General features: G+C 38.1%; 1 protein-coding gene across 1 annotated transcript in view; it reads right to left on the bottom strand.

Annotated features, from left to right (window-relative positions):
* Positions 1 to 4,547: 4,547 nt before the first annotated feature.
* The window catches only part of LOC125365019 (transmembrane protease serine 11F-like), a 31,396-nt gene continuing 21,566 nt past the window's right edge, over positions 4,548 to 14,377 (bottom strand). The window contains 7 exon segments of the mRNA XM_048364873.1: positions 4,548 to 4,706; positions 5,395 to 5,537; positions 6,508 to 6,767; positions 8,072 to 8,228; positions 8,231 to 8,272; positions 9,456 to 9,494; positions 12,748 to 12,911. Coding sequence (XP_048220830.1) covers positions 4,548 to 4,706; positions 5,395 to 5,537; positions 6,508 to 6,767; positions 8,072 to 8,228; positions 8,231 to 8,272; positions 9,456 to 9,494; positions 12,748 to 12,911 — 964 coding nt within the window.

Here is a 14,377-nt window from a genome sequence, read left to right as displayed (position 1 = left end):
CGGGGCCCTGAGCCCCGCTCTGCTCTCCTTCCTCAGCTCCTGTATCCTGCAGTGCCCTTCCCGGTTGCAGGGAGCAGCACTGCCTCATCACCAGACGGAATGCAGAACGGGAGCTCACTGAGCACGCGTGGCAAGCGCAGCGAGAAGGACTGGACTGGCTTTGCCTTGCTCTGTGTTCGGTGGTAGCTGGCCCATTATTGTGATAACTTTAACTCATTCACGAGGTCTCCACCCTCGTGTCCCAGTCATGACGTTTTTCCTGAGGAAACTATTTAGAATGAAGGCGTCTCATCTACCTGGACTGGAAAGCAAGAAGGAAAAAGAATCCAACAGATTGACTTCTTTTTCTTTAAAATAATATTTTTAATTGAATAGGAATACAATCTGACAATGGAACAGTGTACAAAAATAGGACTTGACAGGAAGCTATGGCTCCAGCTAACGTGCTCACTTGGGTATTTTCTACTTCATCTACAAGTGAGTATTTTTAAAAAATTTTTATTGTCAAACTGATGTACAGAGAGGTTACAGTTTCATACGTTAGGCATTGGATACATTTCTTGTACTGTTTGTTACCTCCTCCCTCATTCCCTCCTCCCCCGCCCCCTTTCCCTTTCTCCCCATGAGTTGTTCAGTTGATTTACACCAAACCGTTTTGCAAGTATTGCTTTTGTAGTCATTTGTCTTTTTATCCTGTGTCTCTCAATTTTGGTATTCCCTTTCAGTTTCCTAGTTCTAATACCAGTATACATGGTTTCCAATATACTCAGATAAGATACAGAGATAGTGCAGGTACAACCACAGGAAGGGGATACAAGAGGATCATCAACAATAGAAGCTACGGTTTCACATGGCATGTGGAAAGTAATTACAACGGTGATATAACAGTCGTTTCCATACCATGGAGTTCATTTCACCTAGCATCTACAAGTGAGTATTAAACATGTCTCAAGTGGCCAGGCACTAATGGTTTACTCCTAGCTACTCAGCTGGGAGCTGAGGACAGTGGTTCAAAGCTAGCCCAGGCAGGAAGTTTTGTAAGCCTCTCATCTCCAATAAACTATTCAAAGCTGGGAGTGGTGCTGTGGCCCCAGTGGTAGAGCACTCACTTTGAGCAAAAGAAGCTCAGTAACAGTGCCCAGGCCCAGAGTTCAAGCCCCAGGACAAGCAAAAAAATATTTAAAAAATCTTTGAAATCTCCACATAGGCACATCATTTCTGCTTGGTATGGTTTATATCCATTTTGAGTAAGTTTGAAGTATTCTTTGATTTTTGTACTTTATCATTCAGCATAAAAGTCTTATAACCTCATGAAGTAGACAGATGATCTGTAGATAGATCTGTAGTTAAATCTTTTAGTGTAAGAAAAATAATGAAACCACTCAAAGAAATGCTGGGTGTAAGCATTTATAAAAATAGCTTAAGCAAAATTGTTTTTTTTTTGTTTAGTTTTTGTTTAGTTTTCTGTTATGTGAAGGGCTTCTGTAGTTTAATTTGTCAAACATATTTTCTAACAAGGCATTAAAACACTAGTAAGAGAAAAACAAATAGGCATTTTGATAAAGTTGAAAATGTATTATTGCTTTCATTTTAAAACACTACATAAATGTTTTATTTAAATCATGTAAAGGCTTCAGATTACTTCATAACTTTAAAGCTGAATGTGGAGCATAAAAATGAAGCAAAAAAAGTAAGGCAAAGACAATGTAAATTTGGAAGTGAGGATGAACTTTCCATTGAATCTTGCAATTTAATTAATTTAGCAAGCAGCTTTATCTATGGGAGATGGGAAATCTTTTTTTCTGCCAAGGACCATTTGAATATTTATACCCATCATTCTCTGGTCACACAAAATTATCAGTGCAGCAAACAGGAGGTGGGCAGCCAATGTATCTGTTCCATGTACTATATGTTTTCATAGACTTTGTAATTGCCGGTATGCCAGCCATCCCCAAACAGTCTTCATTTTCTTAGGTTAAAATGTTATTTATTTTATTTAATTAAGTATGGGCATATTTAAACCAGTATACACACTTTCACAGAAACAATATATAAAACATTATCACAATCTCATGAAACATAAATAAAATTACACAAAAGCACACATCAACTGGTTTAGAACTTACACAGAAGATAAGTTGTTGGTAGACAGATTTGCTTTCCTCTATGTACCAAAAGAGGTATTTAGTTCATATATTTAAAAGTCTAACATCAAGCAAGCCCACCTATAACCTTCCAATTTTTAAAGAAATCTTTAGATATTTCTGTGCTATATGCAGAGTATGAGAATTTAAGCAAATGAACTATAAGAATATGTTTTATTGTGCTTTCTCTGATGATAGCTATTACTAATAATCAACTTAGAACTTTGAAGACATTCCCTCTTTAAAAGGGAGGGGTGGCCAGGTGTCTTGTCTGATGCCTGTAATTCTAGCTACTCAGTGGGCTGAGATTGGAGGAATGCGGTTCAAAGCCAGCGTAGGCAGGAAAGTCCATGCGACTCTTCAATTAACTACCAAGAAGCTGGAAGTGGAGCTGTTGCTCAAATGGTAGAGTGCTACCCCTGAGCCAACAAGTTCAGGGACAGTGTCCAGGCCCTGAGTTCAAGCCCCAGAACTAACACACACACACACACACACACACATACACACACACGCACACACACACAGCAAGAGAGAGAGAGAAAGAAAAAAATGGTATGTATGAAAAACCTTTCTATCTTATTGAGATGTAAATAGTAACATCTAGGAGGCTTTTAAGTTATATTTATTTTATTTACATATATTATTATATAGAAACCCATATACACGTAAACCAACAAGACTTTCAGTCTTTAAAGAACTGGATAGGTCAGATTCTTCTCTGACAGATCTATTTGAAGGCAGGAAATTAAATACAAGTGGTGTATTCCTGTGGTCAATGGTCGTCTGTAGACTACTTGTCTATGAGTAGATGTATTTCAAAGGAGGGGGAGGAGTCATGGAAATGATTTTGGGAGTCTAATACTTCACCTATATTTTTACAATGCCATTTAACATATGATACAATCAATTACATTGTTTCAAAGGAACAAGGACTGATGTTTTTTACAAGTGTAGTCAGTTTTATTGAGTCCAAAGCACAGAAGTTATGATTGGTAGTAGCTTATCCATCTCGAGGGCTTATGCAGACACCATTAAGTGCTTTGCTTGTATTAACGCATTCAATCCTCATAACAACCATGCGAGGTAGAATCACTGTTATTCTCGTTATCCAGAAGAAAGAGCTAGTGAACAGAGAAGTTAGGTGACTTGCATGAGAATACACAGTGTGTATGTAGCACCCAAGGTTCAAATGACAGAAACCTAGTTCAAGTTCAAAGACAGACTGCGCTCTCTCTCTCTCTCTCTCTCTCTCTCTCTCTCTCTCTCTCTCTCTCTCTCTCTCGGTCCAACACTATAATTTCAGCTACAGGTAATCTTCAAGGTCATTCCTTTATTTAACTGAATTGAGTTCTTGAATCTTAAAACTTGTTGATGCATTCTTTGACTTTTATTTATGTAGTGCTTTGTGTATACCAAGCACTATCCTCAGTGCTCTTATACAAAGCACAAAGTACACACATCCTCTCAACCTAATGGACACCCATCCTGTTAGAAAGCTGAAGACCGTACAAAAGCACCAGGGCCCCTAAGCTGATACAATTTCTAGATAAACCATTGGAGGGCTTCATCCACGAAGACTCTAGCAGTCTGTGGTGCTAGCAATTGTTGAAACCAGATCCGCTTTCATCCCTTTCTTTACATCCTTTTTTATTCATGGAAAAATGCTCTATGCTTCTTTTTTCTTCTTTCTGCACTGGCTTTAATCTGATGTAGGAATGGCAAGATACTACTAAAGAGTAAATCGGGAATACTTCTTGACAACACAATATGTGCTCCCCATAGCTAATGCTTGAGGGCGCAATAAAGCCTTGATGGCAAGCCGAGACACAGTGCAACAAATGGCGCTTCCTGAGGTTATGGACAATGCTCTGTTCTGTTACATAGAAATACAGGGTAAGAGTTCAAGTTCTATTGCAGGCCCCGTGCTCCTTCATTCTATCCAATGGGTGTCCTGTCATCACTTCTAGAAGGAGGAAGTCCTGAATGCTCAGGGAAGACTGACGTTTCCTATTTACAACAAGAATTCCTGGTGTTCTACGTCCCATTTGAGGTAAGATTGGGGCAGCATAGCAGCTCTTCATCTCCTAGAGAAAATGATGTTCCCATCTTCGATGGAGGGAAACCACTTATGCCAGGTGTTCATCTCCTTAAGAGGTGTCACAGTTTGCCTTGTGAGTGAGGAATCAGCGCTTCCTGTCAGTTGCTGTGTCTTCTTCCCGCATGATAGAGTTTGGTCATATCCATACAAAGAGGCCACTGCATGTTAACTTGGTCCAGGTCTGAAGAGTTTTCCTGACATCTAGAAAAAGCACTGATTCAACCTACACGAATCTAAATAATAATATACATGATGCAGGTGTTTCAGCTCCATGAACCATAGCTACAACTCATGGGGCATCTACCTTAGATGCCAGTCTTGGAAGCAATCCAGTCTCGATACTTAGTCACTCTGGTGTAGACTCCAGGCTTTTTGGGAAGAGCACATGATTGTCCCCAACTTACGATACCAACAATGTACCAGATGTCACGATTGTCATAGACTAGAGGGCCACCAGAGTCACCCTGGAATAAAAACAAAGGAGTTATGGAAGTCGTTCAGAAGAAAGGTCATTGTAATGGTCGCCCTTTCACAGGAAAAGAGGAAATTGGTACCTAGATCATACAACTGGACTATAGGTAGTTTAGATAATGTTTCAGTCAACTTAAGATTTTGTGATAAAGCCTGGTGCCTATTGAATTATTTTTTTTAGAAAAATAAACACTCAAGCCAGGCACTGGTGGCTCACGCCTTAACCCTTACACCTTCTCCTTTTGCCATCTGTCCTATTGCTTCCCCTGCCCAACAATCCCTTTTAACATGAATGTCATTTCTCATTAGTTTAAATTTTAGAATCTACATATGAGAGAACATGTGATATTTTGCTTAATAAAACAATACAGCATAAAAGTAATGCATGAACCCAAACTAGGAAGCCATAGATTCATTTCTTATTTGAAAAATGGGGGTAGTTTTGGTACAACTACTGCCAAAACTACTTATATAAATTACTATATAAATGGAAGTGTTTTGTTTTTGGCTTGATTCACACTAAACATGCAATACAATGCTGTTTGTTGTGAGGATTATTACATAATCTTAGCTCTTGGTGAGATAGATGTCATTGGTTTTCTTCCAAGATAAACTATATGCCAAAGTCAGTAGCTCGTGGAAACGTTCCTTTGGAAGTTTTGGCCTTGACTCTGAACTTACCTTACATGCGTCTACTTTTCCTTCCATGAATCCAGCACATAACATCCCCGGCGTTATCAGCCCATCATACACATCCTTTCTGTTACACACATCGGTGCCTATGGTTTCCACCCTGGCTTGCCGGAGTTTATTTTGTGTTGGTCCTATTACACAAACATGCAGGCACACATAAGCAAAGCCAGTGTCTTCCAAATATAGTTGCATACAAGACATGGAAGACAGGTAAATTGTATATTCTCAGAGGCAGAAGCATAACATACGTATTATATAAATATATAAGTGCCTACTTATATTGTGTGTATATACATGTGTGAGTGTTGGTGATTCGCACGGGTAACCCTAGCTAGTCTGCAGGTGGAGTGCTAGAGGATCTCCAGCTTAGGCAGAAAAGCCTGTCAGACTCTGTTTCCAAAATAACCAGCAGAAAGCAGAGCTCAAGGGGCAGGGTGCCTCTGACTTCAAGCCCCAGGATAGAAAAAAAAAAGATATGTATACATACATTATAGATACATATAGGGATATACATTAGAAAAAGAGCTAGATTATGAATATGATGTTCTAACACTTGACTCTCAGTTTCTTTAGCATACCCTTAATGGAACCTCAAAGATGTCCTATTTTTCTACTTCAGAGCACTCAATTAGCTCCTCTCCTTAGAGCAGAGCAAAATGGATGGAAAAAATGAAGGCACTGTTAACAAAAATAAAAAAAAAGTTAAAGTATTTATAACCTATTTTATTTTCACACTTACGGCCATCACAAATGCTTATTAAAATGAGAAATGACTAGAATAAACAACAAAAATCTACTGTTAAGAGTTTGCCTTATAGTATATGCTGATTAAAACATATATCTAGGAAGTATACATTTTTAGTTGCTCCCTTAATATTTTGTCCTTTCTAGTCATATGACATAGTCTATCCTTTTCTTCTATATCAGTCTCTCCCCTTTCTTACTGGTATCCCAACTGTGAACTCCAAGATTGAACTCTATTTATTTAGCTCCTTGTTCTGCTCAAGGACATACATCTAGGAAGCACTAGCATTATTCTTATGAAAAGTTTGTTTAACCTCAAGACATTTTTGTACTAACAAAATAAGGTTGTGTGCTTACCATCATCTACAATAGATCCAAATCCTGTGACAAAAACACTTGTTTTTGAGGGCAACTTCATTGACGAATCTGGGAGGCAAACTCTCTGAACTATATTTGAAAACTCCACACGGCCAGAGAGTTGAGCCAAAGCAATGTCATTTTCATTTGTTTCCCGTTTGTAGTTTTCATGAACAATAATTTTCCCCACGCTTCGTTTCACAGCAGGTGGAGTTATAGTTGTACCAAAAGTAACAATCCATTGACTTGGGTCTTTATTCCTGGAAAAGAAATTGTTATGCTTCACTTTATCCTTTAACAAAAGGAAAATTGAGACTGTACTTCTCATATGTTGGAATTTCATTCCTGAGAGAGCCCTATGCTTAGAAACTTTATACTTGATGACTTTATAGGAAAAAAAATGCTTCCTGCTATTAACACAAATAATCGGGGACATTTTATTTAGTTAGCTTTACTCCTTTTCAAACTTTAAGTTCCTGTCTTGTTTGAAACTCTTCTGGTTTTCTTTCTTTTTTATTTCTCAGCTTCAGTGAGTTGAATAGCAATTACTTTTTATTTGTTTAAATACTATGCATATCAAAATTAGGCATTATGCCTTTGTATCAAATCCTTTCTCTATTTTATGACTTATTGGCTCTTGTTTACTGGACTGAACCATGCTTTCTGAAGCTAGCTTGACAGTGTCTGTTGTGGAAGTCCTCATATGTGTACACACAGTTATTTTTTATCTACACCCATACCCCTCCCTTGTAGTCAAGGCAAAGCTGTAACCAGAAGCCATGCTCCCCTTCGATCTGTAATTTAGATCACAGGCAAAATCTATTCTTTTCTTTTCTACCTCCTAATTACTCTCCAAAGGCCATTTCACTCTTTTAAAATATATTCCACCAAGAATAATAGGATATATATAAATACTTCAAGTCTTCTGGGTGGAGGAAAATTATGAAGAAGAAAAAAAACACATACACACAGTTTTAAAAGAAAGGGATTTCCTATTTTGTGAGAGATTTCAATGTTGGTGAATCATAAACTCTTGATAACAATGGAAACCTTGAAAGACAAGTGGTTTCCAAAGTACTTTGCACTGCCCCAGAGAGTTCAAGTAGGGCCCAAAGACAGAGGAGGGAATTCTGTTGTATGTTTTACTTATTCACACGCGAGGGGAAGATTTTATTCCAAGTAGAAGTCTTAGCATTGTAGAATTCACTTCAAAGCTAGACACTGGATATTTGACTCCTGCATGCTATATTAACACACTATGCCTCTTACTGAAGAGCTCACGAAGTACTTGGACAGCCAAAGGAAAGCTTTCCCATGCCTTTATCCGTTGTCCATGAGGGAGGAAGCCTTACGAAGTGGAGCCAGTACAACATGCCTTGCAGCTCTGGCCACTGGGCCCATGGCTCAGGTCTCTTGACCTGTCAAGAGCTGTTTCCACAACCACGCTGCCTCAACCACCAGGATCATTCTTCTAGAGACATCAAGCTCTGCCCTCACATGGAAATGGGGGGACCAAGAGCGAACCAAGGCCACGGTGGTAGAGGGGGCTCACACTGGCACTTACTTGCGGAAGCAGTGAGCAGCGGTGAGCAGCCAGGTGTTGCTGATGAGGGTGGCCCCGCACTGGTGGCCCGCCCCCACCAGCTGCAGGCTGGCCTGCCAGGGCCACTCCCCCTCCATGGCCGTTTCCCTCCCTTGCACGATCCGCTCCATGGAAGAGTGGCTGGCAAGGGCATGTTGGAAGATGTCATCCTTATCCCACAACCTACCATGTAAGCAGATGTTAGTTTGCTCTCATGAAAGACACACACGCACACACGCACACACACACACACACACACACACATCAGGTAGAAGTATGTTTTAAAAATCCATTGTTCTAGTCACTGTAACCCGTTGGCATCGCTGAGCATCTGAGGTAGTTTTATACAAGGCCTGCTCGTGGCATTGAGCCTAAGAAATATTTGCTAACATGGTGAGTAACTCAGGCTAAACATTGACTTCCGTCTCTGCAAAGCACTCAGAGATGAATGATGTCAACCGAATGTTAGAACTCAGATTCCCTCCGGTGCTTTCGGGTCCTGTGGCAAGCCATGCCTTTGTGGAAATCTGCCCTTGTCCACACATATCTAAGGTGCGGGAAGGGATTTGTTTTCCTTCACCCTACAACTATTTTTATTTTATCAACAGACAATTAATTGAGCTTCAGAATTGCATAGATCCGTCTGCTAAATGCTTGAGATACATTTCTAGCAACATTCATTGTAGATGAGCAAACTAAGCCTTGGGTGAAACTCTCCATTGCTGCTAACTGACCAAGTACTGTCATCCTGGAGAGACAGCCCTTTATACAGCGAAGAAGAATTAATATTTTTGCAAGGGCTATATTTTAATTGTATCAAATAATTGTATTCCTTAACTTCTAAAAACGAAAAGACAAGCTTTTTAAAATCGTATTCTTCAGTGTCAAATCTTCAACTGGCCAGATTTTAAAATCAATCTCTCTAAATACTTTTTAAAAATAAACAATTTTATTAGCATATGTTAATTATACAAGAAGTTTCACTGTAACGTTTGGATTCTTGCAGACAATGTATTCCAATCAAATTCACCTCCTCCATCAGTCTCCCAATACCCAATCACCCCTTTGTAATACAATCTCAATAGACTTCATTGTTCTACTTTCATACATAGAAAGTAGGAAGTGTTCTTAAAATATTTGAGAGAATATGAAGACAATTTTTAAGAGAATACTGTAAAATCTAGACTAGTTATTTGGTATAAACTTACAAATTTAATATATCAAATATGAAGATACTAAAAAGACTGAGTTGTTTATAAAAACATAAAATGATCAAAAACACTTGGTGAATTAAACTACTTTTCTTCAGCTCTTAGCCATTATCTGTATTTGAAATTAACAGTTACTTCTGAATTGTGGAACTTACGACTGTTGAGAAGATTCCGCATCTTTCTGCTGTCAATAGCTGAAATATATGAATAGGTGAATTAATGGGCATGAGCTACGTTCCCGTTTTCATGTTATTTTTGCCTAAGTTTCACTAACAGAGATGTTGATTATCTGAGGCATCCCCATTTCAAGAGGACATGGGCTTTGCAATCAACTTTGACTCTGATATGATTTTTGGTTCAAATTGTAAATTTCCACGAGAGGAATAACATTTCACTTTCTGATATTTCTTTGGAAACAAAAAGAAATGAAAATATACAGGTGTGATGGCACACAACTGTAATCCCACCTACTTGGGAGGCAGAGAGGGGAAAATTTCAGTCCAGTGCCAGCCTTGGTGAAAGTAAGAGATCCTATCAGAAACAAACAAACAAACAAACAACCCACTAAAACAAAAATCCTGAGAGTAAAATTGAGTGGTGGAGCACTTTCCTAGTAAGTGCAAGGCCCTGAGCTCAATCCCTAATATCACCAACAAAAGAAAAAAGGAAAGGGGAGAAGAAAGGAAGGACAGAAGGAAAGATGGAAGGAAGGAAGGAAGGAAGGAAGGAGGGAGGGAGGGAAGGAGAAAGAGGAGAAAATAAACGTAGGGAAGAATGAATATGAAACAATGCCTTTGGTTGCTGTCTTTTGGAGTGTTTACAAACCCTGAAGAAGTAATTCCTAATTCCCCTCACAATCATTGCTGTATCAGACTACATGGTTGGGGCACATTCCCAGTGGCCAGTAATGAGATGGCAAATCCAGGAAGTTAAAGGCATCGCTTGCTGCTGGAGACCCAATTTCAAGGCCCCATTCTAACAGAAATTGGGAAGTCTGCCTAGGCCCGCCCGTTGCTAATCATCCTCACTAAGGCTTCTCTCTCCCCCAGGATGCCAGGGCAGTTTGTGGCTCAGGTAGCAGATATGGTGGGCAAGGCAGGATGCTCTTTTCATGGTGCAAAGACTCCACATGTGCACAGATACCTAGGGCACCTTCTGACTCGTCCTTTTCCTTTCCAGTTAGTTATTCCTGCTCATTTAAATCCAGTTACACTGGATCTCTGTTGACTTGGGAACTGTTCTGTTTTATTGGTCAGAGAAAAAGTAGAAAATCATCCCGTCATTTTTCTGGAGAACACTGTCATTCCCCAGAATGGAGGGGGAAAAAAGACAAACTTCTTCATCCATTATGGAATTCCTGAGTACTTATGACATAAAGTCGACTAGGATAAACAAGCATGAGAAAATATACAAAGTTGTGTTTGTTTTTGTTTTTTGAACATAGGAGCCTTTCAGTAATTAAGAAACAAAAACTCAGAAAAAAATTGCTTGTTGTAATTCTTATGACTGGTGATGAACACACAGCCATGTACTGTAGAAATACAAGTAAATAAAAGGATGTAATCTGATACTAACAGACGGGGAAGCCCAGCAGGGCTTGTGTGTTCAGTCTCTTCTTGATTCTTCTCAGCAGTGTTCTTTCTCTCCCCTAAGCAGGGCCCTCTGGAAAGAGGTGCTCATGATCAGCCGTCAGAAGATAGGTTAGAGAATTTCTTCCTGGCTATCTCCTACATAGAAAGGCAGGGAAGGGGTACAGTAGTATTTCTGTTTCATGAGTTATTTGGTTTCTGTGGCTTGGCTTCAATGGTAGAGTAGAAGAGAAAAGAGTGGGTGAAGCTCACAGAAACCTTGTTTTGTAGGCCCAGATTGATTTCCAGGCCCAGATTGATTTCCTTTAGTTCAAAATAGTTACAATGTCAAAGTATCATACTCTGGAATATCTCACTCTGACTACAACATTCAAAGATGGGAATTCCCTAGTTCCTTCTAGAAGTTTCCTAGAGATATCTTTCTTAAATTAGTTGCATGTGTGTGGCAGAGGAAACTGCATGCTGGTGGGTTTTTGGTTGCTGTTACTGAGCATACCACTTTAGTTTTAAGCATGATACTTTAGTTTTCAAACAACCTGTATAATAAATTAATCATTGTGTATGACCAAGGCCAAAAGCTACTTTTAATTGTCAAGTAAAAAAATTCTATAACTTCAAAGCACAGTAAACTTTTAAAATAGATATTTTACTTCCAGAATATACGGTCATGCCATAGAGATATTGCGAAGAACCGAGATTCAATTTAAGATTTCTCTTCCTGAAATGCTGGCAGATATCATATTTACATTGGAATGTAATTGTTTACCAAAAGGCAAATACCACACTCTTCCCAACTTCTTTTTTTAAAAAATAAACTGATATTTTCTTTAAAAAAAAAAAGTGATTGTGAAGGTGATATACAGAGGAGTGCAGTTGCGTGAGTGAGGTGATGAATACATTTCCCTTTGAACATGTCACCCCCTCCCTCTTCTCTACTTGATGAAGAAATCATTCCTAATGTGTGAAGATCCTGATGCCATACTCATCCCTTACATATTTTATATGAAATTATAAGTAGCTGAACTAAGAAATAAATAATGAAAAGCACTAACAGAGCTGGAATACCTAGTGTATGTGGGATGCATGGGTTCATTTGAGAAACCGTAAGAAAATGAAAGGAAACAGGTCTTGTCATTGACTCGTAAAATCTTATTTGGATCAGTACATTACTCAATACAGTATTTTATCTTATTTTCTAATTGTGCATCGACAGAGAAAGCATAGAAATTTCTCTCAGGTTGGATTACAATTAAGTATAAGGTGATTTTAATTTTAGTTTTGTAAACATTCTAACTTTCATTTCTACTTTAGTAGGATGGATGAATAATTTCTTTCTTTCTTTTCATAGGTAATGAAATAAGGAAATAGTGAAAAAGTTGGAAATAAACTACGGCACCTCTTTGCAGTTCATATCACTCTTCCCACTGTGATAAAGCTCTAGTTAGTATCTATTTCTTTGATATTATGAAAATTAACTCCCAGAATTGACTTGTAAAGACAACTATGGTTTGCAATGTTTGTTTATTCTTATTCCAAGGGATTTGGTCATACAATGTCTTTAGACCTCCTTACCCATAAAATGGTGAAAATAATACTTATCCCATTGAGCTTAGTAAGAATCCAATCTCATCTCATATAGGAAAAAATATTTAAACTTTCTCACACGCCCTAGTTTATAACAGAGAAACAATATAATACCAAATTTTACCTCATAGTAATTACTTAGGTTAGTTTTAATCTATATCTGTCTTTTTTTAGTGGTAAATTCATAAATGAGATAATGTATCAACCAAATTCCAATGAAGAATAAAGACAAACACAAGTACTTACAAAAATGACAAGTAACAAAAAGACTTACGTGTGAGTGTAAATGATGGCTTATTTATAGTCAAAGGTAACTGTTTGATCTTCATACTTTGATATAAAGTCCTTTCTATCTTTTTCTTGATGCGCTCAACACTATCAGTAGATGGGTACCGGAACATGAGCACTATTAGAATGTTCACACCTTTTTTATCTGGACTAAAGAGCAAAACAGCAGACTGGTCATGCCATTGATCTACTCATGGATTACTAGTGCAACTCATTAAGTTTAAAGAAGCATAGTGAGTGTTATATCTTAAATTATCTCTAGAAAGAGGGAATAAGAGTGAATGCCAAATGATCGGGAAAGTAAGAAGCACTGTACAAGAAATAAAGGCAGCATGCTAGAAATACTGTATAAAACATAATCCTGAAGAAGACCATTCTCTTCTCTTTATTGTTTTAACGCCCTTATTGTTATTGTAAAGGTGATAGAGGGGTTACAGTTACGTAAGTCAAGTAAATAAAGAGTACATTTCTTTTTGGACAATGTCACCCTTCTTTTGCTCTCTCCCAGTCTTTCCCTCCCATCCCTATGCACAAGTTGTAGAGTTCATTTTCAACATAGTATCCAGGAGTACCATTGCTGCATTTGTTCATCCTTTGTCCCACCATTTCTGTGTCTCCCTTACCCTCCCAAAAGCAGAGCAACTAACTAACAAGCAAAAGGAAAAGAAAACAAAAACAGCAGCAAGGAAAAAAAATCTCTTGTGTTTCCATTTCCTGTCGTTGATTTTGATAAATATTATTTCATCGGATCAGATTCTCTGCTCTTTCTTAACTCATTGCTGAGATGCTTTGCTGGGAGGAGCTGATCATCAAATCATGCTTTCCCTACACTTAAAAATTTGCTTTTCAAAAGTGTTTTGAAGGCTGGGAAGATGGCCTAGTGGCAAGAGTGCTTGCCTAGTATACATAAAGCCCTGGGTTCGATTCCTCAGCACCACATATATAGAAAAGGCCAGAAGTGGTGCTGTGGCTCAAGAGTTCTAGGTTTGAGCAAAAAGAAGCCAGGGACAGTGCTCAGGCCCTGAGTCTAAGCCCCAGGACTGGCAAAAAAAAAAAAAAAAAAAAAAGCGTTTTGAGAAAAATTGTAACCAAGACCATTATTCTTCAGAGTGCATAACAGAGATAATGCTTCTGTTTATCAAATCCAGTGAACAGCCTTCTGAGCACACAGACTGTATTTTCAGCCTCTCTGGAAGATTGTCAAAACTGTCAAATGAGTTCTGTGCTACGGAAATGAAATAATCTTTATTGTATTAAAACACTGATATTAAAAAAAAACTGATATTTTTAGTGTTTGATATTTTGGTGAGTAAATGAAAGAGAAGTTTAGAAAAAGATCATTAGCATCACAATTAAAATTTACAATGTAATATTGTGATTTGTAGAGCCAGAACTTCTAACCACCTTTTGAGAATGGTTTCAGAAGACAAAAGAAAAAGAAATGAGAAAAGGAAGGAAGGAATAAAATAGGAACAGAGAGGACAAAGAAAATAAAGAAAACAACAAAAATATGAACAGCAAGAAAGCAAGAAAAGAAGTGGACCCCTTAATAATTTAACCATATTTACACTTATTTACCAACAAAAAAGAAGCAAAAGCATAAACATTATAAATTA

The sequence above is a fragment of the Perognathus longimembris genome, chromosome 16, assembly GCF_023159225.1.
Source record: "Perognathus longimembris pacificus isolate PPM17 chromosome 16, ASM2315922v1, whole genome shotgun sequence".
Taxonomy (NCBI): domain Eukaryota; kingdom Metazoa; phylum Chordata; class Mammalia; order Rodentia; family Heteromyidae; genus Perognathus; species Perognathus longimembris.
This window is presented reverse-complemented; position numbering and strand designations above follow the sequence as displayed.